General features: G+C 38.8%; 1 protein-coding gene across 1 annotated transcript in view; it reads right to left on the bottom strand.

Moving 5' to 3' along the window:
- Positions 1-1,551: 1,551 nt before the first annotated feature.
- The window catches only part of GRID1 (glutamate ionotropic receptor delta type subunit 1), a 1,225,827-nt gene continuing 1,201,989 nt past the window's right edge, over positions 1,552-25,389 (bottom strand). Inside the window, exon 15 of the mRNA XM_044299563.1 lies at positions 1,552-2,261. Within this exon, the coding sequence (XP_044155498.1) occupies positions 1,842-2,261 (420 nt within the window). The 3' untranslated portion in view covers positions 1,552-1,841. The remainder of the gene's footprint in view (positions 2,262-25,389) is intronic.

The raw sequence follows: 25,389 nt of genomic DNA on the forward strand, positions 1-25,389 counted from the left end.
TTGTTTAGAAGCTATCTTATTTTTTTATATCTGAGAGTCTGATGTTAAACATAAAATAATTATGTAATTGACCATCAAAATTCTAAAAATAAATACTGAAAGTCATATTAAAACTGCACTACATCTAAGATAATGATCTGTTTCTCATTTTCTAGATTGCACAAATGCCAAATCAATTATAAAATAACACTTTATATTTTAAAAGTCATATCCTAAAAAGTTAAATAAACGTAAAATTGACTATTGTTTTACAAACTTATTTTCCTTTGTGATTGTCACACATTTTAATTAGGTAAATTAATGTCCCAAAATTTCTTTCCAGTCCTATTTCTTTGAAACGTCCAACAGATTTGATTCTGCCTGAATAAATTCCATCCAAATGAAAGGTGTCCTGATTGCCCTCAATACGTTTTTTGTGACACTCTGTGAAGATTCATGAATGATCTGATGAAAATTGATGATTCACAAATTGACGTAAGAAATTGAATGGTATAACTTCAGTAGTAGTCACTCATAGAAAGGACTGCTGGTGTCTGCCGAACACACTGACATTGACTGAGTCTGACTTCTATCTATTTTATTTTTCATTTTTTCTGTAAATCTACCTATTTTCTTCTCACCATGAAATACACTCCCTGACTCTATGTTCTGTTATTCTCTGAGGATTTCTGTCTCCTATATGCATCCACACAAAGCAGAAACATTTTCTGGTTGGGCTGTTTTATAGTGATTAAGACTCACCTATAGTTCCTCATGACTGTCTGTATTAGAGAAAGGGCTGCTGGCAGGGTATTATGGATAAGCCTGTCGGGCCATTACCAAACTTTTGCTGTCTTCTGATTTGTAAAATGGCAGGCACCATTTTGCACAGTTTGTGCTGGACAAATTCCTGAGGTTTTGAATTAACAGAAGTCTTAAACTTTTGTGAAATATGATCTGTATCTCTAATGTTGATCATATTTACTGCAGTATATCATTCTCTACAGCACAACAGGAAGTACTTAGTGCTTAGAAGTTCCACTTTCAGACATATTATATGTAGAAGATTAAGTTTTCTTTTCTGTCCAGTTATTCTTTAAGGCTCAGGATACAGAAGAACATACTATGTTTTCATCAACTTTTTCCCATTTACAAATAATTGGTACAAACCAACCTTTTATTGTATGTGCCACAAAAAGATGATTACAGGTTTCGCTCAACAGATTTTCCTTCTCACCTCTAACCTCTCTATTTCCCACCAAAGATATCATAGATCCTGCCAATTGTAAAGGTTAAATCAAAAGGCCACACAGCACAGTAGACATAAAATACAATTTAATAAACCAGTGCTTTAACCTAGAATTTTTTTTGTGGAGATTCAATCCTAGCTTATTGTTAGAATAAACATTTTAGCGATAATTTAACTGATTTCCATATTTTTTTTAACATAGCTACAATTTGTTGTCTTTTATGCTAATGCTCGATCTAAACTTTTTTTCAGCCTATATTAATATGAAATGCCACATGGTGACTAGAGAACTTTGAAAAAATGTGATAGTCTAAGCAATTAATGAACCCAACTGAAAATTAAACTTGTTGAAGGGCTGGTGGCCTTCTGTCCCAGTCACAGGTCTTCTTTGGCACTTGAGAAGGGTCACAAGTAAGTTGCTGATTTATTCAGATAGAACAAAATTTACAAAGCCATTCACACATTTTTTGTTTGTTTTACTGACTTCAAAAATGGGAATATTCAAAATACACTTTTAACCCACTTCATTCTTTTGTTATTTACATATATATACAGGAAAAATGTAAGAGTTTTTAGTTGTATTAAAAAGCTTTGTAGGTTGTTTGTGTTTTAACTATATAGATGTTCCATGAGAAGGCTCAATGGCTTCTGGAATGGATCCCCCTGGCATGGACTGGAATGACATTGGCATGGGTGTTTTCACAGGACTTTGACGAAATAGTCCTCCATTTGGCGATCTGTGTTTACATTGTATAGAGGGCATGGTGGCGGAACTGCTAAGGGGCAATGGTAAGTTACTGCTTGAAGTAAGTGTCCTACCACCATGACTAGATTGTTCAGGTAAAAAGGTGGTGACTGAAAGTTGTGTATTCTGGTATTCCCGAATTGGATCCAAGGATTGACTTGATGGCATACCACCAATCTCCAATGCTGATATTTCAATTGATGCAGTAGAGATCTGCTTATGAGCCATATCTTCATCAATCAAGCTGTTCATACGTCTGTGTACTTGCTCCAAATTAACTTCCTTATCCTAGGAAAAATAGAGAAGTAAGGAACAATAAACAAAGAGGCATGATAGGTGCAAATGTATCGTACAAATAATAATTATAAGTGTTAATATATTAATGTGATTTTCTATGAGATTTAAATACTAGTAGATAATCAATATGATTAAGAAATTAAAGGAAATATGGAATACCCTCATTGGACAAACTCTTCTTGCTCTTAATAGTTGATGTCATGATGTCTTTTTGTTGGGACTATTCATTAATCTGTAAGGGAACCCGGCAGCATATGTTCTTTTTCACATAGCATCACCACAGGCGAATAATATGCTATTTTGTATAGTAACTGCTTCCGAAACAACCTAGGGCAGTGCTTTAGACTGCCAATCTGTGCCAGCTCATTACTAGGTGAAAGTCTCTGCTTAGCATAGTGATGTGAAATCCGGTATGTCACCAGCAGTAAACAAACACAGGATTGCGGTGTGCAATGCAGCATCACTCAAACACAGTACAATAATAAAGAAGAGCTTATATCAGGCATGTCTGTCTCATTCACCATTCTACAATTGTTTTAGACATAAAAAATGGTCTAAATGTAAGACAGCTAGGAAGCTGTCTTACATTTAGAACTAGAGTTGGATGTGCCAAAGTTATCGAGAGGCTTGCGCTTGTTCATAACTTTTGTGTATCTACTACTAGCTATGGGCCTTTATTAAGACAGGTTTCTAAAATGCTGATCTTAATAAATGTGTCCCTTAGTATTTAGAAACATTTATTTATATTATACAGTATTCCGAAATTCTAAATCGTAAATTCCATAACTAGACAAATAGACAAATCATCGGATCCAGATGGCATACACACCTGTATTCTAAAATAATTAAGCATTATCTTAGACCCTTATTTCTGACATTTAAGGAATCTATTATGACAGGGAGTGTTTCATCGGATTTGCGCTTAGCAAATGTGGTGCCAATATTCAAAAAGAGGTCAAAAACAGAGCTTGGAAACTGAGTATTTTAAGAGATAATATCCTGAAGTAATGAAAATAAGCATCAAACGTTGTATCTGCATGGCTCCATGAGGGATCGGTCCTATCAAACTAATTTAATACGTTTCAATGAGTTGGTAAGTTCTAGTCAATGGGTGTCATATATCTTGACTTCTCCAAAGCAACTGATACTGCACCACATAAAAAGTTAGTACATAAAATAAGGTTTAAATTGGAAGACAATGGAGGACATTTATCAAACTGGTGTAAAGTAGAATTGGCTTAGTTGCCCATTGCAACCAATTAGATTCCACCTTTCATTTTTCACAGTTCCTTTGGAAAATGAAAGGTAAAATTTGATTGGTTGCTATGGGCAACTAAGCCATATCTACTTTACACCAGTTTGATAAATCTCCTCTATTGTCTTCCAGTTTAAGCCTTCCTTTTCTATGTACTAACTTTTTTTTGGGGTGCAGTATCTGTAAGAATCAGTTCAATAAATTTCCCCCTTGTGTCTATGTGGGTGAGTAACTGGCTTGGTGACTGGAAACAGAGGGAGGTTATTAACAGTGCATACTCTGATTGGGTCAATGTCACTAGTGGGTACCACAGAGGTCAGTATTGGACCCTTCAATATATTTATTAATGATCTTGTAGATGGGTTTCATAACACAATATTGATTTTTGCAGAGAACACTGAACTGTGTAAAGTAATTAACACTAAAGAGGTCAGTAAACTGCTACAGATGCATCTGGAGGCTTGGACAGAGAAGAGGCAGATAAGGTTTAACATATATATTTAATGTTATGCACATGAGAAGGAATAATGCAAGTCACCAGTACATACTAAATGGTAAAACAATGGGTAACATTGACATGTAAAAGACCTTAGGAATTTTAGTGGACAGCAAAATTAAGTGTAGAAACCAGTGTCAAACATTTGCGGCCAAGGCCAATAAGATTATTGGGTTCATCAAAAGGGGCATAGATGCCAGTGATGAGAACATAGTCCTGACACTTTACAAATCACTAGTCAGACCACTGGGCTACTGTGCATAAGAAAGACATAGCAGAACTGGAGAGGGTTCCAAGAAGGTCAACTAAAGTAATAACTGGAATGGGTGGACTACAGTACCCAGAAAGATTATCAGAATTAGGGTTATTTAGTTTATAAACAGGATGACTGAGGGTCGATCTAATAACCATGTATGAATATATCAGGGGTCAGTACAGAGATCTCTCTCATAATCTATTTATACCTGTGACTATGACGAGGGGACATCCTCTATGTCTAGAGGAAAGAAGGTTTTTACACCAACATTGAAGAGGATTCTTTACAATAAGAGCAGTGAATGGAATTCTATGCCTGAGGAGGTGATGTTAGTAACTTCACTAAAAGAGTTCAAGAAGGGCCTGGCTGTATTTATGAAGTGTACAAATATTACAGGTGATAGTTAATAGATTTTCAAAGAAGTATCATTGATACAGGGAGCTATTCTGACTGATTGGAGTGAGGAAGGAATTTTTTTCCTTAAAATTAGGAAAATTGGCTTCTACCTGCCATGTTTTTTTTGTTTTTTGTTTTTTTTTTTCCTTCCTCTGGATCAACTTACAGAATAACAGGCTGAACAGGATGGACAGCTGTCTTTTTTCAGCTTTACATACTATGTTACCATGTTCAAGTACAGTAGGTCAAGTAAGAAAGAATATTCATGAATTCATTGTTTGCTTCAGTTTCCATTTATATGGACCACCAGATGGTAGAGATAAGAAAGATGTCCATAAGACAAAAAATGAGCTCAAGGGAATTCCTGAAATGCCATGCTTTTTTGATCCATCAAGTTATTAATTCTTTGCTTACTATTTTATTAAGATAAATACTAGCCTTGTGTTTCTATTACCTTGTATTCATAAACAATAAAATGATGGGCAATTCATTTAAAAATGTAAACTTGTATATCACTAGTTATAAATTATCGGTTACAATAAGAGATGAGCGAATCAATGTTAAATTAATCACATTCATCATGAATTTCACAAAAATTTGTCTAACAAATCCAAAGTTTGGGGGATTTGCTTTGGACAAATCATGGAAAGTGGCACTCACCATTTTACTTTTAAAATTCAGTACACTAGTGAGTGACCCAGGGCAAGGGAGGATGAAGATGGAGAATCACATGACCCAGGAAGGGTCCCAGCCAGTGGACTTGCCCACAGTACTTTGTAGGCAGCCTTATAGCCAATCAGGAGGGAGGACCTCGACTAGTCTGTGAGTTCAGCCACTGATATGAAAGGATCAAAAAAGGCCCAATTTTACAATATCTATGGACAAAATATACACTGTCAGTGATGCAGTAAAATATGGTTATTATAAACTTATTAACTGTTGAATCTTTTCAACAGGTTTGTGGGAAAAATTGTGCAATTGAACAATTCCTGCAGCAAAAATATTCATTTCTGGTGATGTTCTGGTGAAATCATGCTGATTGTACACTTAACTTTTGAAGATTTGAAACTGATTTTTGGGAAAAAAATGTGCAATTGTGCAAACTCTGCAGTTGAAATATACACTTCTGCTGATACATTAAAATATGCCTATTGTATGATTATCAACTGCAAAATGTTTAAAACCATTTTTTATGGAAAAAAGGCATATCTACCAAACAGAATATAGGTGTTCCCAATCCTTAACACTGCCCCTGTAAGAACCTTACTTGGCTGCCTGGCATATCTGCTTGGGACCTTACATAGAGTTTAATAGACAAGTTAATCCCTTAAGCTCAGAAGGATTTTTCATTTTAGCATTTTTGTTTTTCACTCCCTAGCTTTTCGGAGCCATAACTATTTTTTTTTATGTTTCGCATATGAAGGTCTGTTTTTGCAAGACAAGTTGTACTTTTTAAAGGCACCATTTACTACTGCATATGATGTAGTAGCAAGCTGGAAAAAAATTCCAAATTGGAAAAAAATAACTTTCCAGATGCTTTTACGGCATTCTCTGTACAGTAAAACTGACCTTTTTATTTTCATTATTTTCTGGGTCAATACAATTACACCAACTCCACATCTCTATTGTTTTTCTTGTATTTTAACCCCTTAGAGACCCATGACGTACCGGTACGGCATGGTTCCCAAATCCTTAAGGACCCAGGACATACCGGTACGTCATCTATAGTTCCGATCACCGCCGCCCGGCGGGTGGTGATGGCAACAGGGTGCCTGCTCAAATCATTGAGTAGGCACCACGGCTAAATGCGCAGTGGGGTCCGTGACCCCCGTGTCGGCGATCGCCACAAACCGCAGGTCAATTCAGAACAGTGGTTTGCGGCTGTTACATGGTGCGATCGCCGCTGCCTTCCGGTGAAGAGCCTGTGAGATCTAGCCCTCTGGATCTCATAGGCCGAAAGCTGTATGAGTAATACACACAGTATTACTCATACAGCCAATGCATTCCAATACAGAAGTATTGGAATGCATTGTAAAGGATTAGACCCCCAAAAGTTCAAATCACAAAGTGGGACAAAAAATAAAGTTTCCCCCCCCAAAAATTTAAAGTTTCAAGTAAAAATAAACGAAAATGTCATTTTCCCCAGATAAAGTAAAAAAAAATGTTATAAAAAGTAGGGGAAGTATACATATTAGGTATTGCCACGTCAGTATTGACTGGCTCTATAAACATATCACATGACCTAACCCCTCGGATGAACACAGTAAAAAATAAAAAATAAAAACTGTGCTACATTTTTTGGTCACCTTACATCACAAAAAGTAAAACAGCAAGCGATCAAAAAGGCGTTTGCCCACCAAAATAGTACCAATCTAACCGTTACCTCATTAAGGGTTAACAGCCAAACAAAACTCAATATTTATGGCCCTGATTCTGTAGTTTACAGAAACACCCCATATGTGGTCGTAAACAGCTGTACGGGCACACGGCAGGGCGCAGAAGAAAAGGAATGCCATACGGTTTTTGGAAGGCAGATTTTGCTGGACTGTGTTTTTTTTTACACCATGTCCCATTTGAAGTGCTTTGTTACTGGGAAAAATGGATTAAAATGGAAAATTTGCCCAAAAATTTAAATTCTGAAATTTCATTTCCATTTGCCAATAACTCTTGTGGAACATCTAAAGGGTTAACGACGTTTGTAAAATCTGTTTTGAATACCTTAAGAGGTGTAGTTTCTTAGATGGGGTGACTTTATTAAAGTTTTTACTCTAGGGGTGCATCAGTCTTGAGGAGCGTAGTATATAGAATGGGGTCATTTTTGGGTGGTTTCTATTATGTAAGCCTCGCAAAGTGACTTCAGACCTGAACTGGCCCCTAAAAATTGGGTTTTTGAAAATTTCTGAAAAATTTCAAGATTTGCTTCTAAACTTCTAAGCCTTGTAATATTCCAAAAAAATAAAATATCATTACCAAAATGATCCAAACATGAAGTTGACATATGGGGAATGTAAAGTAATAACTATTTTGGAGGTATTACTATGTATTATAGAAGTAGAGAAATTGTAACTTGGAAATTTGCAATTTAAAAAAAAAAAAAATGGTAAATTTGATATTTTTTAATAAATAAAAATGATTTTTTTTTTTTTACTTCATTTTACCAGTGTCATGAAGTACAATATGTGATGAAAAAACAATTTCAGAATGTTCTGGATAAGTCAAATGTTTTAAAGTTATCAGCACTTAAAGTGACACTGGTCAGATAAGTCCGTAAGGTGAAATAGGGCCGAGTCCTTAAGGAGTTAATACTGAAAAAATATTAAAAAAAATCAGCATCATATTCTGAACCCCATTTTTTTTTTTTTTTTTTTTTTTTTTTACAATTATGCTATATAAGGGCTCATTTTTTTGCAGGACAATCTGTAGTTTTTATTGATAATATTTTGGAGGGTGTGTGATTTTTTGATTATGACAAATACATTTATATTTTAATAGTTCTGGCATTTTGAGAAGCAGTGATTCCTAGTATGTTTATACTTTTTATTTTATTTTTTATACTTTCTTTTGTTTTATACTGGAGAAATGGGGTTCATGTGAATTTTTATATATATTTTTTTCCAAATATTTTGCTAAAACTTTTTTTTTGTGCCCCTCAGCTTATAAGCTTACTAAGCTTATATGTGGCGCTCAAAAGAGAAAAAAAAAAACAAAACTTTATGAAAGTCAAATTAGAACTTAAAATGGTTGTCTGTCTATGGTGTGCAGTGTGGATGGTCCAAATTATACATCTGTGCCTACATACACCCCAGTACAACAGGGGATATCTTTTAATAGTAGGCTTTTGTGTACTGAAACCCCTCTACCATTCTGCGTGCATGTTTGCCCAAAATCTGTATTACCAACAGCACTCAATAGGTAGAGATGAACAGTGCACTAGAATACCAAGCAGTCACACTTCCAATGGTGATCACCTGAGCCTATCCCTTCGCCCACTTGAATCACCTGGCTATTAGTTGGCTACATACAATCCAGTGCTGCCCTATAGTGGATCCTTTATCCATCCCCCACAATTCACCCTGTGAGCTATACTAAAGGCTTTGGTCTCTATCTAGCATCTAGCTCGACATGTTTCTATACTGGGCTCACCAGTTTTTCATCAGGAGCAATTCTTAGACAAAACTGTTTTATCTAGCACTGCTCCTGATGAAAAACTGGCGATGTCCAGTATAGAAACGGAGTAATTTAACAAAAAGAGGCAGACATCCATTTTAAATTTTAATGTGACTTTAATAAAAAAAAAATCTTTTTTTTTTTCTTTTGAGCAGTTGAGCACTACTTATAAGTTTAGTTAACAGATTTGTAAACTGATAGGCGTTAACCTCCATATAATTTTCTTAGTTAACTGCTCCTTATCAGATTGCTTTTAGCTTACATTGCAGTGCATTAGCACGGCATTGTGAGGCCAATTTGCTGTTATACAATGGGCCTTGCCACCTGCAGGCCTCCATAGGAACTATAGCTCTGTTACACTGGGTTTCTTAAGAGAAACCCAGCACATCAGAAGCTAACATATGGTTCCCATGATCACCACCTTGGAGAGCCATTTCAGGCATGGAAGTGCAGCAATTGTGAATTTTCACCCTTCAGATGTCACGGTCACATTTGAAAACGGCAGAAATCTGGGAATTATGGCACCCACAGTGCTCGTGAGCAGGATACATATTTTAAATAGACAATGTCAGTTGTATATGTATGGTGGTAGGTAAGGGTTACTATTGTCCCTTCCGATTGGCTGTGAGGCTCAGTGCAAAGCGTTATGGGCATGCCTACTGGTCAGGACGGCTCCCTCCTGGGCCATCAGTTTTCATCTTCCCTGTCCTGTTTACCTCTTTAGTGTACTGAGTTTGTATTGTAAAATGGCAGGCACAGTTTTGTATGAGTCATCCAAAAGGAAATCACCAGAACTGTAGCTTTGTTTGGTGGTAGAATTTTTGGAAAATTCATAACAAATTTAATTTCTTTAGAATTCATTTACTTGTCTCTAATTCTGTTACTAGGGGGAACTGCTTGTAGAGTTTACAGACTGTTCTGTTGGTAAGCTTATAAAGGGTACCTTGATAAGGACTTTCAGAGCACACCCACCCTTTTTCTACAAACAGTATCCTCAAAGTTTAACCTCCTAATGACCTAACAGTCCCATTAAAATTAGAAAAACCCTCCCAAAAATTGCACTTTTTTATTGTAGATTTTTATGTCTGTCTACAGTAAATCTTGTAGAGTTTACAGACTGTTCTGTTGGTAAGCTTATAAGGGGTACCTTGATAAGGACTTTCAGAGCACTTACCCACCCTTTTTCTACAAACAGTATCCTCAAAGTTTAACCTCCTAATGACCTAAACTCCTAAACAATCACATTAGAATTAGAAAAACCCTCCCAAAAATGTCACTTTTTTATTGTAGATTGTTATGTCTGTCTGCAGTAAATCTTGTTGGCGTACAACACAGGGGACACTATTGCATTTTTAACCCCTTAGCGACATCATTAATTTTAGCCTTAAGAACCAATAATATTTTCCTCCTTTGTCATAACTTTTAAAAAAAAGTTCAAATTTGTATTTTTATTTTTTGCAGGATTATTTTTTTTTTTTTAGGAACCATTTTGTGGTTTAAATTACATATTAAATACATTTTATTATAATTTATCATTTTTAGGGGAAAGATAAAAAAACAGCAATTTTTACATTATTTTGTGGAATTTTTTTACGGCGTTCACTGTGTGGTAAAAATAATATAATTTAATTATCTCTGTCGATACAATGATGATAATGCCACATTTCTTTATATTTTTACAGTTTTTTTTCCTTTCCTGCTGCAGCTGTCAGCTGCTCCCTTATTCTCTTGCAGACTGACAGGAGGGGGGGGGGGGGGGGAGGGTTAGCTGCTCATATCTCTGGTTTGGTACCAGGTAAAGATATGGGCTGACATATATACATATATTTCCTAGACTGAATATAGAGGCTGTTCCCTTGCTATTGATAATCATCAATCTTTGTCGCTCTCCTAAAATACTGTTGATTAAAATGCTGTTAAAGTTGAACCTTGCAGAGTCCGTGTGAGTCACTGTACCATACTTGAGTGAGGCAATGTGTAATGGTCATATGCCACAGTCATAAGTTTCCATCTTTCTTACTAGCTTAGTTGTATATAATTGCCTACTGACATTGGTTTATGGATAGGTAATTAATTAATATACAGATGACACAAGTAGGGAGTACATTTAGGCCAATTTCACTTGAGCATACTCAGTCCCGTAAACATGATCCGTGTGTGGGCTATGTTTCCTGGACTGAACACAGCATCTTTAATATGAGCTTGCAGTATCATAATAAATTATGAAGAAGTTTGTTTCTGCCCGACCTCAGGTCTGCTAAATTGTACTCCATTAAAGCGGTGAGTTCAGGTTTGTACCTCTGGAGGGATTCCACATAAATACTGTATGACAGAAAATAAATTGTGGCATTATCCATTGTATGTGGTAGGTATGGAGCAATATGTATGATCATCCATACATCCAAATTGTGCAATTTCCTTTTTAAAAGTGTATTTGCTGTCATGTATGCGCCACATTGTCCCCATATTTGTGCACCTTGTTGACCCTAATAATGTAAATTGCTGGTGAAGCACAGTGCATGCTGATGCTGCCAAATCCTATAAGAGTTACAGGGCATAAAAAAACATGGCTTCCAAAGTGCAGGCTTGCAGGACGAGGGTGTAATGTGCAGCAGAGTATTTTATGACGTTCACACTGCATGCTCACATCCATGGGTTATTGGGAAATCCATGAAAGATGCAGAGCAGCAGCCATCTTCTGACTAGTTCAATCCTGCAAACCGTGTGTGTATTGGCAGGACAGGCCATGACATGGAGCAACCTTCAGAGATCCATGGTGGTACGTATAAGCAGAAGCTGACAATCAGTGATGAGCGGCAGGGGCAATATTCAAATTTGCGATATTTTGTGAATATTTGGGCAAATATTTGTCATATATTTGTGAATCGGAGATCTCCAGTCATTATTTTCTTGATTGCAAAAATCAGCAATCGGAAAATTTGCTATAAAAATTTGCTATAGGAAAATTAGCGATTAACACTACTTCTAAAGTCAAAGATATTGCAGCCTTCTCATTGGCCCACAAGCAAGAAGCAGTGAGGGATAATGGGTACTGATGAAAAAATATCTAGAATATTCACGATTACGAAGATATAGCACTATATTCTAGATATTTGCGAATTCTCAAAGTGCCAATATTTGCGATACAAAATTGTGATCAACACTACTGACAATCACTTGCCAAAAAAAGGAATATTATAAGGATGTTTTATTTGACACAAGTATAGCAGTTTTACTATTCTATGATATAATTCATATTATACTATATGAGAGTGCTCCATATAAAGGATTGTTTTGTATATTACATTTTCTTTGTTACTGTGTAAGACAATTTGTGAAGAGTTGGCCTATTGGCTACTAAAGTGTACAATATACATTGGCAATTAGATAAATCTGTTTTCCCTGTACTCGTAAATAGCAGACAGATAATGCAATGCTTTCTTGGCTAGAGCAGAACTTAACTTCCAAAATTATTGCTTTACTGATATGGCCATGACAACCGCATAAAACATTTGTGCTGTTAAAATACATAAAATATCAGCTTTCAATTCATATAAAATGTCTGCTTTATAGCAGCCTACATTGTCATCTACAGAAATCAGTTGTTTATATTTATAGCAAGTCCTTCAAGGTCTCTACCAGCTGACTGTGCTCAACCTAGTAAATGTGAAACCCAATTTGTTATACCCTGTCTTACTGTAGAGAGGAAAATACATTGTCAGTAATCATTAATGATGACTATGAGCTGTAAAGGCTGATACACGAGCCAGCTGGATGAAAAGCTGGGACCCAGATGCTACAGTAGAATGTTATTGTTCAGTTAATGGTGCTATGGGGCTAGATTCTTGCCAAGTCTGATAGTATCATTGTAGTACAGGGAAGGGTCATTGGAACTATTAATGCTAAATCAAAGCCAACAGTTGTAATATGGTATGCAAATTGAGCCTTAGATTTAAAAGTTCACTAATCAGACCATGACTTTTTTATTTTGTATTTAGAGATTTTTTTTATTCCTGTTTGGATCAAGGGCTGAGATATTTCTGCACATCATGTCCAATGTATTATTTTTCTTTTTATATGGAAAATATAATTGTAGAGCTGGTAAATATATACTACTGTGGGGATAAGTACATGAGAGGCTATTGACAGGAGCTTTAAAATCCCTTTTCTATCTAAATTATTCTGGCTTGTAGTATATGGTATATTAACCAAAGTAGTATTACAGATTAGGGAAATTACAAGTACCCAAGATGTGATATTGAGACATAGCGTATCTGCCAGCTTGATTCTCTATACAGTGAGAAATCACATCAGTTCTAATTTTTATACTTGATTCCTAACTGTGAAAAATTGAGCCCAGAAGATTTTTTTTTACAGTTGTATAGAAGCAACAATTGGTCAATGTGAACGCAAGGGTGAGTTATGCTGGTGATTATGAATTGTATAGCAAAATTATTTGTATCATGTATGACAATGCACCACAAGCATGACGGACACCAGCAGAAGGCAATGCACAGGATATCAATCAACATAAGGTTAGCCTTGGTATGAAAACTATGGTACATCCTCTGACTGCCATGGCCAGTGGGTGTGGAACCACTTAAACCAACTAATATGAATTACAGCTAATACTAAGGGTGTTATCCTGGCAGCCACTACCTCTTGGAGTAGTCCCGACATAGTTGACCCACCAGCGTCAGAGACCGAGGGATCAGGCAATGATCATAGTCAGCAACAGGCCGAGCTCAGAGGCAGGCAGACTTTGTGGAAGGACATGAAATAAGTCTGATGTCAGGGTAGGCAGCAAAGGGTCAATACAGTAAACAGGCAATGGTCAGGTAAGGCAGTGGAGGGTCAGAGTTGTTGAATGGGCAGAGGTCAGTTCATGGGCAAACAAACAGAACAGCACAACTTACACAGGGACTAGCAAGTTAGACACATCTATTGCTCAGACACCCTCCCCCAGGGGAAGGTGGCTTAAAGGGGTTGTCCGGGTTCAGAGCTGAACCCAGACATATCTCTATTTTCACCCAGGCAGCCCCCATGACTTGAGCATCGGAGCAGCTCATGCTCCAATGTTCTCCTTTGCCCTTCGTTAAATCGCTCAGGGCAAAGGCATTTTCAGGGGTTCTGGTGAGGAAGCAAGCTCTCCATGGGGCTGCCAGGAAGCCCTACAACATCACCTGCACCAGTAAAACGGCTAGGACAGCGCTAAAGCATTCACATCAGAGCCGGTGACATCACCGAACACACTACTGAGTGGAAGACTCCGCTAGGCAGTGTGTTATTGTAAACAAAAGAGCCCTTGCCCAATCTAGCGCAGGGAAAGGGAGCGCATCGGATCACGATATGCTCTGAACCCAGACAAACTCTTTAAATATCCATAGGTGGCCCACAGGCATCCAGTCATAGGCTGTAAATGAACAGGGTACAGGTGTGCTGGCCCTTTAAGAGTTAGCAAGAGCAAGTGCATGCACCCTAAGAACAGACTGAGGAGGTGCCATGGCCTGCAGGAAGAGATAGCTATGGAGGACTGACAGAGCCATAGCATCAACAGCAGCAGGAGGGTGAGAGATGCATCGCCCATGGCCTCCTTGGATGGCAGGACAGCAGCAACCATAGAGTGTCACCATAACACTGCTTATACCACTTTAGGTGGTATGGTATCTATTATTTTTCTGGGCTACATATTAAATGTTTTATCAGTATAAAAATTTGCACATGCAAAAACTTTAAGTCAAAATCTGTGATCATGTATCATTGACACGGTGATCAGCAATGTGTTAAACTTTACTGATACGGTAATAGAGATTTATAAAAGTTTATTAGACCTCCTTCACAGTGTTTTCAGGATTTGTTTTTTTGTATTGGCATCTTGTGTGGGATTATTTCTTGGTCTACAAAGAAAGTAAAAAGCATCATAAATGCACATACCTAGTGCATGCTTCATTGATTTACAAGAAATCTAAAACCAAAAAGCTGTGTCTTTAGCTATATATACACAGTGGATTCGCTCTGGCAGTTGGGATAAGCGGGTGCAGTACAAGTTCGTAATTCAAATGTCTGTGTTTATTCACACATAAGGTCAAACAAAAAACAATCTTTGCAAGGTTGGTATTTGTTCACACCAAGTAGAAAGTTTGTGCATAACAAAAAAAGTCACCTAGTCGGCGGTTCTGCCTCTTTAGGTGGCCTGCTCTCCCTATACACAGGTCTCAGCTTTTCAGCCCAGCATAGGGCTCAGTTCCCACACCAGCGATTGCCAGAGCTCCTCTGTCAGAGAGAGGTAATCACTCCCAGCTGACACTGCTGGCTAGGTTTTTTATAGGCCAGTCAGGACCCGGCCTGGAACCATCACTTTGACTACTCCCAGTAAGAGCCGTCCCGGATCAGCTATACAGCCATACTAAAATAGCAAAGTGTCAATCGCAATTAGCTGCTGCTGACACCTGAAAATACCAGCTCTCACTTCAGGCCAGGAACCTCGGTGACACATTCATTCCGTCAACGACGGACCCTTGCGCCTTCCTACTATATATATATATATATATATATATATACTCACTTAAAGAATTATTAGGAACACCATACTAATACGGTGTTGGACCCCCTTTTGCCTTCAGAACTGCCTTAATTCTACGTGGCATTGATTCAACAAGGTGCTGATAGCATTCTTTAGAAATGTTGGCCCATATTGATAGGATAGCATCTTGCAGTTGATGGAGATTTGAGGGATGCACATCCAGGGCACGAAGCTCCCGTTCCACCACATCCCAAAGATGCTCTATTGGGTTGAGATCTGGTGACTGTGGGGGCCATTTTAGTACAGTGAACTCATTGTCATGTTCAAGAAACTAATTTGAAATGATTCGAGCTTTGTGACATGGTGCATTATCCTGCTAGAAGTAGCCATCAGAGGATGGGTACATGGTGGTCATGAAGGGATGGACATGGTCAGAAACAATGCTCAGGTAGCCCGTGGCATTTAAACGATAGCCAATTGGCACTAAGGGGCCTAAAGTGTGCCCAGAAAACATCCCCCACACCATTACACCACTACCACCAGCCTGCACAGTGGTAACAAGGCATGATGGATACATGTTCTCATTCTGTTTACACCAAATTCGGACTCTACCATTTGAATGTCTCAACAGAAATCGAGACTCATCAGACCAGGCAACATTTTTCCAGTCTTCAACAGTCCAATTTTGGTGAGCTCGTGCAAATTGTAGCCTCTTTTTCCTATTTGTAGTGGAGATGAGTGGTACCCGGTGGGGTCTTCTGCTGTTGTAGCCCACCTTTCTTTCCCATTCTGACATTCAGTTTGGCGTTCAGGAGATTGTCTTGACCAGGACCACAACCCTACATGCATTGAAGCAACTGCCATGTGATTGGTTGACTAGATAATCGCATTAGTGAGAAATAGAACAGGTGTTCCTAATAATTCTTTAGGTGAGTGTATATATATATTCATATTTCATGAAACAAATGCTTGACCATAGCTTAATCAGATTTAACACCTTCAGGACCATTTTTGCATTTTTGTTTCTTAGGGCTCTTTCACACTTGCGTTGTCCGGATCCGTTGTGTACTCCATTTGCCAGAAGTGCCCGCCGGATCCGTAACACCTCAAGTGAACTGAAAGCATTTGAATACTGATCAGTCTTCAAAATGCTTTCAGTGTTACTATGGCAGCCAGGACGCTACTAAAGTCCTGGTTGCCATAGTAGTAGTGGGGAGCGGAGGAGCAGTATACTTACCGCCTGTGCGGCTCCCGGGGCGCTCCAGAATGACGTCAGAGCGCCCCATGCGCATGGATGACGTGATCCATGCGATCACGTCATCCATGCGTGTGGGGCGCCCTGACGTCACTCTGAAGCGCCCCGGGAGCCACACGGACGGTAAGTATACTGCTCCCCCACTCCCCACTACACTTTACTATGGCAAACAGGACTTTAGCGTCCTGGCAGCCATGGTAACCATTCAGGAAAAGCTAAACGTCGGATCCGGTAATGCGCCGAAACGGCGTTTAGCTTAAGGTCGGATCCGGATTAATGCCTTTCAATGGGCATTCATTCCGGATCCGGCCTTGCGGCAAGTATTCAGGGGTTTTGGCCGGAGCAAAAATGGGATAGAATAGGAAAAAATTCAATTCTGCCACAGTTTTACAGGTTTTCTTTTTACAGCGTTTCCTATGCAGTCAAACTAACTCATGCCTTTCATTCTTTGGGCCAGTATTAATACACAAATACCATTATTATATTGTTTTAATACTATATTTTTTTTTTATTGCAATATTCTGACCCCTGTAACTTTTATATTTGTGTCTATAGAGCTGAGTGAAGGCTAATTTTTTGCAAGGTGATCGGTACACTTCAGCAATTTCATTTTGGGTAGGACTTTCTGATCACTTTTATTAAATTTTTTAAGGAAGGTGAACTGGCCATTTAGAATTTTCTTTTCAATTATGCCATTTGACATAGGGGATACATATTTGTATATTTTAGTATAAGTGTTTTCGGATGTTGTGGTTAAAACTTTTTTTTAAAGGCCACCTAGATGACTATAACAAGCAATCATTAGATTACCATTTGCATGGTGTATTTAAATTGTATCCATTGCAGAATACAACATTCAGTATATTCTGATACAGTGCCTGCGCTGGCAGGCATGTACTGGAAAATATCAGTGACAGGCATCGGAACCTAAAGTATTCTATTACTACAATGTAAACGTTTCCCCGATTGTAGCTGAGTGAAGCTGCTACCAATGTGGGAGCACACGGTTTCTGCATTTTCACTGTTCAGATACGGTGGTTACTTTTGACCGTGGCATCGGAGGGGTTAAATGTCTGTGATTAGAACCTTTATTGTTGATCACTGTCATTAGCCCTAGGCCTCTCCTGTATGAAACAGTAGAACCCCGGCTGCTATGGAGCCCGATGTGCTCACGTTTGGCTAGAATATTTAAAGACCAGACATTGGCCTTAAATTTACAGTGTATGTCCTGAAGGGGTTAAGTGAACAAAAATTGCAAAAAACATGAATAAACATTGAAAATGCATCGTACTGTTGTATTTGAAAACAAGTTTACTCTCTATGAACCCTCTACTGCTGAAAATGTCTTTTCTCTTGTAAAAGTCGGCACTTAAATTATGTTTTTCAAGAACTCGGTAGAAATATCAGAATTTGTAAAGGTCAAGTGTCCACACTCCAAATTTACTTTGCAGTTTGGGTGGTGGAAAATGTTCTTCCTAATATTGTGCCTAGACACATGGAATATTTGTTGGTGACTGGACATTAGTTTTCCAGTGACAACCCCTTTTACACCTTCTTCACCATTCTCCTCAATTTAACATTAACCAGTACAAGACTGCCACACGCAGGATTATGTCTTTGCGGCGGCCCTGTTATTCCTCCTGGGCGCGCCGGGGCATCATCTCGCGAGACGCGAGATTTCCTGTGAACGCACGCACACAGGCGCGCGCGTTCACAGGAACTGCAGGTAAACTAGCTGATCTACACCCTGCCAGCAGCGATCATTCGCTGGCCCGCTGTAGATGCAATTTTTTTAACCCCTAAAAGGTATATTGGACACTGTTTTGATAACAGCGTCTAATATACCTGCTATCTGGTCCTCTGGTGGTCCCTTTTGCTTGGATCGACCACCAGAGGACACAGGCAGCTCTGTAAAGTAGCACCACTACACTACACCCCCCCCTGTCACTTATTAACCCCTTAATAACCTCCTGATCACCCCATATAGACTCCCTTATCACCCCCCTGTCATTGATCACACCCCTGTAAGGCTCCATTCAGACATCCGTATGTGTTTTGCGGATCCGATCCATGGATCCGCGGATCCTCAAAAAACATATGGACGTCTGAATGGAGCCTTAGAGGGGGTGATCACCCCATATAGACTCCCTGATCACCCCCCTGTCATTGATCACCCCCCTGTAAGGCTCCATTCAGAGGTCCGTATGTATTTTGCGGATCCACGGATCCATGGATCGGATCCGCAAAACACATACAGAAGTCTGAATGGAGCCTTACAGGGGGGTGATCAATGACAGGGGGGTGATGACCCCATATAGACTCCCTTATCACCCCCCTGTCATTGATCACCCCCCAGTAAGGCTTCGTTCAGACGTCCGTATGTGTTTTGCGGATCCGTGGATCCACAAAACACGGACACCGCGGATCCGCAAAACACGGACACCTGCAATGTGCTTTCCGCATTTTGCGGATCCGCAGATTTCCAGAACTATATAGAAAACGCCTTTTCTTGTCTGCAATTGTGGACAAGAATAGGACATGTTCTATAGGCTCTACAATAAACGCAGTGTTAGCCCATTCAGGCATGATCTTGTGCGCACACTTGCGTTCAGTCCGCCCCACCGCAGTCACAGAAATTTTTTTTTTGCTGATCACTGCAAAAACACCGTAAAATCGGTGCAGCGCTATAAAAAGATTACTTTTGAGGGGCATGGCGAGTTCATAGAAGATTTTTGTTTTTTTGGCACAAGCAGAAATTTTTTGATTTTTTTTTCTTCTTACAAAGTCTCTAATAAAATCTCACATGAACTTACCATACCCCTCACGGAATCCAAATGCGTAAAAATGTTTAGACATTTATATTCCAGACTTCTTCTCACGTTTAGGGCCCCTAAAATGCCAGGGCAGTATAAATACCCCACATTTGACCCCATTTCGGAAAGAAGACACCCCGGAATACCTTGGAGTGTCTTCTTTCCGAAATGGGTTCACTTGTGGGGCATTTATACTGACCTGGCATTTTAGGGGACCTAAAGCGTGAGAAGAAGTCTGGAATACAAGTGTCTAAAAATGCCCTCCTAAAAAGAATTTGGGCCCCTTTGCGCACCTAGGCTGCAAAAAAGTGTCACACATGTGGTATCGCCGTACTCAGGAGAAGTTGGGCAATGTGTTTTGGGGTGTCTTTTTACATATACCCATGCTGGGTGAGAGAAATATTTCTCTATAATGACAACTTTGTATAAAAAAATTGGAAAAGTTGTCTTTTAGAGAGATATACACCCCAAAACACATTGCCCTACTTCTTCTGAGTATGGCGATACCACATGTGTGACACTTTTTTACAGCCTAGGTGGGCAAAGGGGCCCAAATTCTAAAGAGCACCTTTAGGATTTCACAGGGCATTTTTAACACATTTGGATTTCAAACTACTTCTCACACATTAGGGCCCCTAAAATGCCATGGCAGTATAACTACCCCACAAGTGACTCCATTTTGGAAAGAAGACACCCCAAGGTATTTCGTGAGGGGCATAGTGAGTTCATGGAAGTTTTAATTTTTTGTCACAAGTTAGTGGAATATGAGACTTTGTAAGAAAAAAAAGAAAGAAAAAAATCATCATTTTCCGCTAACTTGTGACAAAAAATAAAAAGTTCTATGAACTCACTATGCCCATCAGTGAATACCTTAGGGTGTCTGCTTTCCGAAATGGGGTCATTTGTGGAGTTTTTCTACTGTCTGGCCATTGTAGAACCTCAGGAAACATGACAGGTGCTCAGAAAGTCAGAGCTTCTTCAAAATGCGGAAATTCACATTTTTGTACCATAGTTTGTAAACGCTATAACTTTTACCCAAACCAATAAATATACACTTATAGCATTTTTTTTTTATCAAAGACATATAGATCAATAAATTTAGAGAAAAATTTATATAGAAATGTATTTAAAAAATTTCATTTTTTGTCATTTTGCAAGAATTTCAGTAAATTTTGATTAATAACAAAAAATAAAAATGTCAGCAGCAATGAAATACCACCACATGAAAGCTCTATTAGTGAGAAGAAAAGGAGGAAAAATTTATTTGTGTGGTAAGTTGTATGACCGAGCAATAAACCGTGAAAGTAGTGTAGTGCAGAATTGTAAAAAGTGGTCTGGTCATTAAGGGTGTTTAAGCTAGGGGGGCTGAGGTGTTTAATCAGGAACAGAAGATTATCTACAGGCAAGTACTTCTTGCATTTACTATAGGTCCTGATTTATAAGACCATTGTGTGCTTGATAGGGTCTGTGTACTAGGTGGAAGTCTGTAATTTTTAAAAAGCAAATACCTCGTTATAAATTGCATTCCTTCTCTGTCAGTCCATATGCCGTGCCTAAATCGTAATTATAGATGAGTGAAGTTATGAAAAATTTGAATCGGCTGCTTTGCCAAATTCGATTTGTGACAAATAACTTTATCACAAAGAGCATTCATGAATATGCAGCGGGCTCAATGATGGGAAACATCGATCGTATCATTGAACCCCTCAGATGCTATGTTCATCACTGATACCAGCATCTGAGGCTACAATTTAGGCCTTATAGGGGTTAATCAGGGTAAAAATAAATAAATATCCCACTCAATAAATACTCACCTTATCCATTTGCTCGCTTGATTGAAGACACGGCGCAAAATATTGTGCAGTGACATGATAACGTCTTCACGCTGGCCAGGAGTTACAGGGCCTGTCTAGTGCGCTGCCATGGTGATGTCATACATCAACCTGCGCAAAATTTTGTATGGTTTCAGCAGTCAAGACGGTCACAACGGACTCTTTGTGCACAAATGGATGAGGTGAGTATTTTTTTTTTTTTTTAAGCAACCATTTCGGGCAATATAGATTTGTTTCCTCGCAAGTAAATTTGGCTTCTCGGCAAATCAAATTTTTCCTGGAATTTTGATCGATTCGCTCAACATTAACAGTAATGAATGTGCTGTAACCAATGGCCCCACCTACACCCTACCCTCACCATGCCCTCACTTTGGAAACTGGCGAGTGCAGCGGAAAAATACCACTTGTGACCTAAAAAATCACATTTGCACAATGGCAAAAAAATACACTCAAACATCAAAAGGCCAAAAAGCTGTATGATAATGATAAATTCTCTCCTATATCATTTTGCACATTCTGCTAATTTTGTTGTGTAGAATTTTATAAAAAATAAAAGTTCAGTGCATATGATGACATTTTTCAAAATGTTTGCTCCCTGTAGAAAACTGTTTTGGTACTATACTTCTGTGTACAAGGGCATTTTTGATATCTATATCACATGGTTGTGAATAAGGTTTTCATGCATTTCAATACCACTGTATGATAATTTTGGGGCATTGGCAAATCTGTTTTATGCAGATTGCATACAAAATGTATTGTGCTTCATCAGATGTCCTATATGGAACAAAGTTTTCTCCTAGAATCACTTAAGTGTAACCTCAAACAAACATACAAGCCTCTAAATGGTGCACACCTGGAGCTTTAATACTGTAATATTGTTCACAATGAACATGATTGTATACCAGAAAATTGTAATAAACAGACTTCAACCCATATATTTTATAAAATTGTCCTGAGCCTAGTGAAATAATCAAAAAGAACCTTCCCTTTGTCCATCTGCTCCAATGTTATTTTTATTGCTGCAGACAATTACTGAAATCAGCAGTCTATGGTGCAAGACTGTGATTGGCTGCAGGGTATACACAATATCACTGCTGCAGCCAAACAATATGTCACTGGCTGCAGGCCAGCAGAGATGACAAAGCACCAGCACTGACTAGGAGTCGGCACTCTAAGAGAAGGCAATTGTTTTTCCCCCTTCTTCTTCTTATTATTATCATTCTTATTATTATTATTATTATTATTATTATTATTATTTTGAAAGCTTCACGTCACTCTAGTAGGAAAAAAAAAATAAAACTTTACTAGAAAATTGATTTATTTCTGTCCAGTTTCCTCAAATTCCATGCTATGACTCTCTAGTGTAGAATTTAATCTTGGCATGAAGATTGTAGAGGGAAGTGGTATAATTGTGTGTGTATATATATAAATATATATATATATATATATATATATATATATATATATATAACAGTAAGAGCAGCACACTATATCAAGCGGGTGCAAATCTGACAAAGACCAGCGACCAAGGTCCAAAACGATATGTGAAGAAAAGCAACGTAGCATATAAAACTGTGATTTATTCAACCCAGTGTCAGCAACGTTTCAATGTTTCAATTTCAGAACTTTTTCCACCTTTAATGTGACCTATAAACTGTGCAACTCAATTGAAAGACAAACTGAAATCTTTCAGGTAGAGGGAAGAAAAAATATAAAATAATATGGTTGCATAAGTGTTGCACCCTTAAACTAACACTTTGTTGAAACACCTTTTTATTTTATTACACTACTCAGTCTTTTTGGGTATGAGTCTATCAGCATGGCACATTTCGACTTGGCAAGATTTGCCCACTCTTCTTGGCAAACAATACTCCAAATCTGTCAGATTGCGAGGGCATCTCCTGTACACAGCCCTCTTCAGATCACACCGCAGATTTTCAATCGGATTCAGGTCTGGGCTCTGGCTGGGCCATTCCAAAACGTTAATCTTCTTCTGGTAAAGCCATTCCTTTGTTGATTTGGATGTATGCTTTGGGTCGTTGTCATGCTGAAAGATGAAGTTCCTCTTCATGTTCAGCTTTCTAGCAGAAGCCTGAAGGTTTTGTGCCAATATTGACTGGTATTTGGAACTGTTCATAATTCCCGCTAGCTTAACTAAGGCCCCAGTTCCAGCTAAAGAAAAACAGCCCCAAAGCATGATGCTGTCACCACCATGATACACTGTGGGTATGGTGTTCTTTTGGTGATGTGCAGTGTTGTTTTTGCGCTAAACATATCTTTTGGAATTATGGCCAAAAAGTTCAACCTTGGTTTCATCAAACCATAACACCTTTTCCCACAAGCTTTTGGGAGACTTCAGATCTGTTTTTGAAAAATGCAGCCTGGCTTGGATGTTTTTCTTCATAAGAAAAGGCTTTTATCTTGCCACTGTACCCCATAGCCCAGACCTATGAACAGGGCCGGTGCAAGGATTTTTGCCAACACAAGCGAAGCTACATTTTGGCGCCCCCCCCCCCCCTCGCTTCTCCTCTCTGTGGTCCTGGTATCTTCTCTCTGCTTCAGACAATCGCTGGTTTAAGGACCATATTTTTCGCCCTCTAAGACACACCTAGGTTTTAGAGGAGGATAATAAGAAAAAAATATTTTCCATTACACCTCAGGTCCGACCAGCAATCAGACCCCCAATGTTAATCAGACCTCAGCTCACAGCCCCAATTAGACCCCCAATGTTAATCAGACCTCAGATCAGAACCCCATGTCAGACATCAGCCCCCAATGTCAGCCATCAGACCCCCATGTCACATTTCTCCCCCTCCATGTCACATTTTTCCGCCCTCACCAAGGGTGCGCCCTAAGGCGGCCGCTTGGTCTGCCTTATGGTAGAACCGGCCCTGCCTATGAATAATATGGGAGATTGTTGTATCACACAGCCAGTACTTTCCAGATATTCCTGTAGCTCCTTTAATGTTGCTGTAGGCCTCTTGGTAGCCTCCAAGACCATTTTTTTTTCTTTTCATCAATTTTGGAGGGACGTCCAGTTCTTGGTAATGTCACTGTTGTGCCATATTTTTTCCACTTGATGATGACTGTCTTCACTTCACTGTGTTCCATGGCATATCTAATGCCTTGGCAATTCTTTTGTACCCTTCTCCTTACTGATAGCTTTTAATAATGAGATCCCTCTGATGCTTTGGAAGCTCTCTGTGAACCATGCCTTTTGCTGTGGGATGTGACTAAGAACATTTCAGGAAAGACCAACTAGAGCAGCTGAACTTTATTTGGGGTTAATCAGAGTCACTTTAAATGATGGCAGGTGCATGCTGACTCCTATTTATCATGCTTTTGAATGTGATTGCTTAATTCTGAACACAGCTACATCCCCAGTTTTAAGAGGGTGTGCACACTTATGCAACCACATTATTTCTTTTTTTTTCTTCCCTCCACCTAAAATATCTCAGTTTGTTTTTCAATTGAATAGTTCTGAAATGATTTATCTTTGTCTCATTTTTTTTACAGCACAAAAACCTGATAATTTTCACAGGGTTGTGTAGACTTTTCATATTCACTGTATATATATATATATATATATATATATATATACACACACAATATATATATATATATATATATATATGCGCTCTGCAGTTGAGCCAAGCAGTCCCAAACGAGAATCAACCCCTGCAAGATGAGCATCTAAAAGCGAGGATCATCCCCTACAATGAGCAATTAACCCCTGGAGAACCCCTGGACTGGCTAAGTAACATTTTACCCCCTACACCAACGAGCATTATTAACCCCTGAACCACCAATACCCCAGTCCCTGATACATTAACCCCTGAACCACCACTCAATAAAATTAACCTACCCTGCATTATACCCCTGAACCCCTGCATTACCTTCCCTGATATATAAACCCCTTCACTGCTTACCCTCCCCTGCATTCCCTGCATTTACCCCTGCTGCCCTGAACATTAACCCCTGCAATCCCTGGCGACCCTTCTATATTTACCCCCTGCTTTCCCTACACATTCCTTGATCTCTGGCCTACATTAACCCTTGCAGTGCCATCATTACCCTGGATTGTGTTTGACCCCTTGTTTTCTCCAAAGGGACAGTGTGTAGCCAG

Source organism: Bufo gargarizans, chromosome 6 (genome assembly GCF_014858855.1).
Source record: "Bufo gargarizans isolate SCDJY-AF-19 chromosome 6, ASM1485885v1, whole genome shotgun sequence".
NCBI classification, from domain to species: Eukaryota; Metazoa; Chordata; class Amphibia; order Anura; family Bufonidae; genus Bufo; species Bufo gargarizans.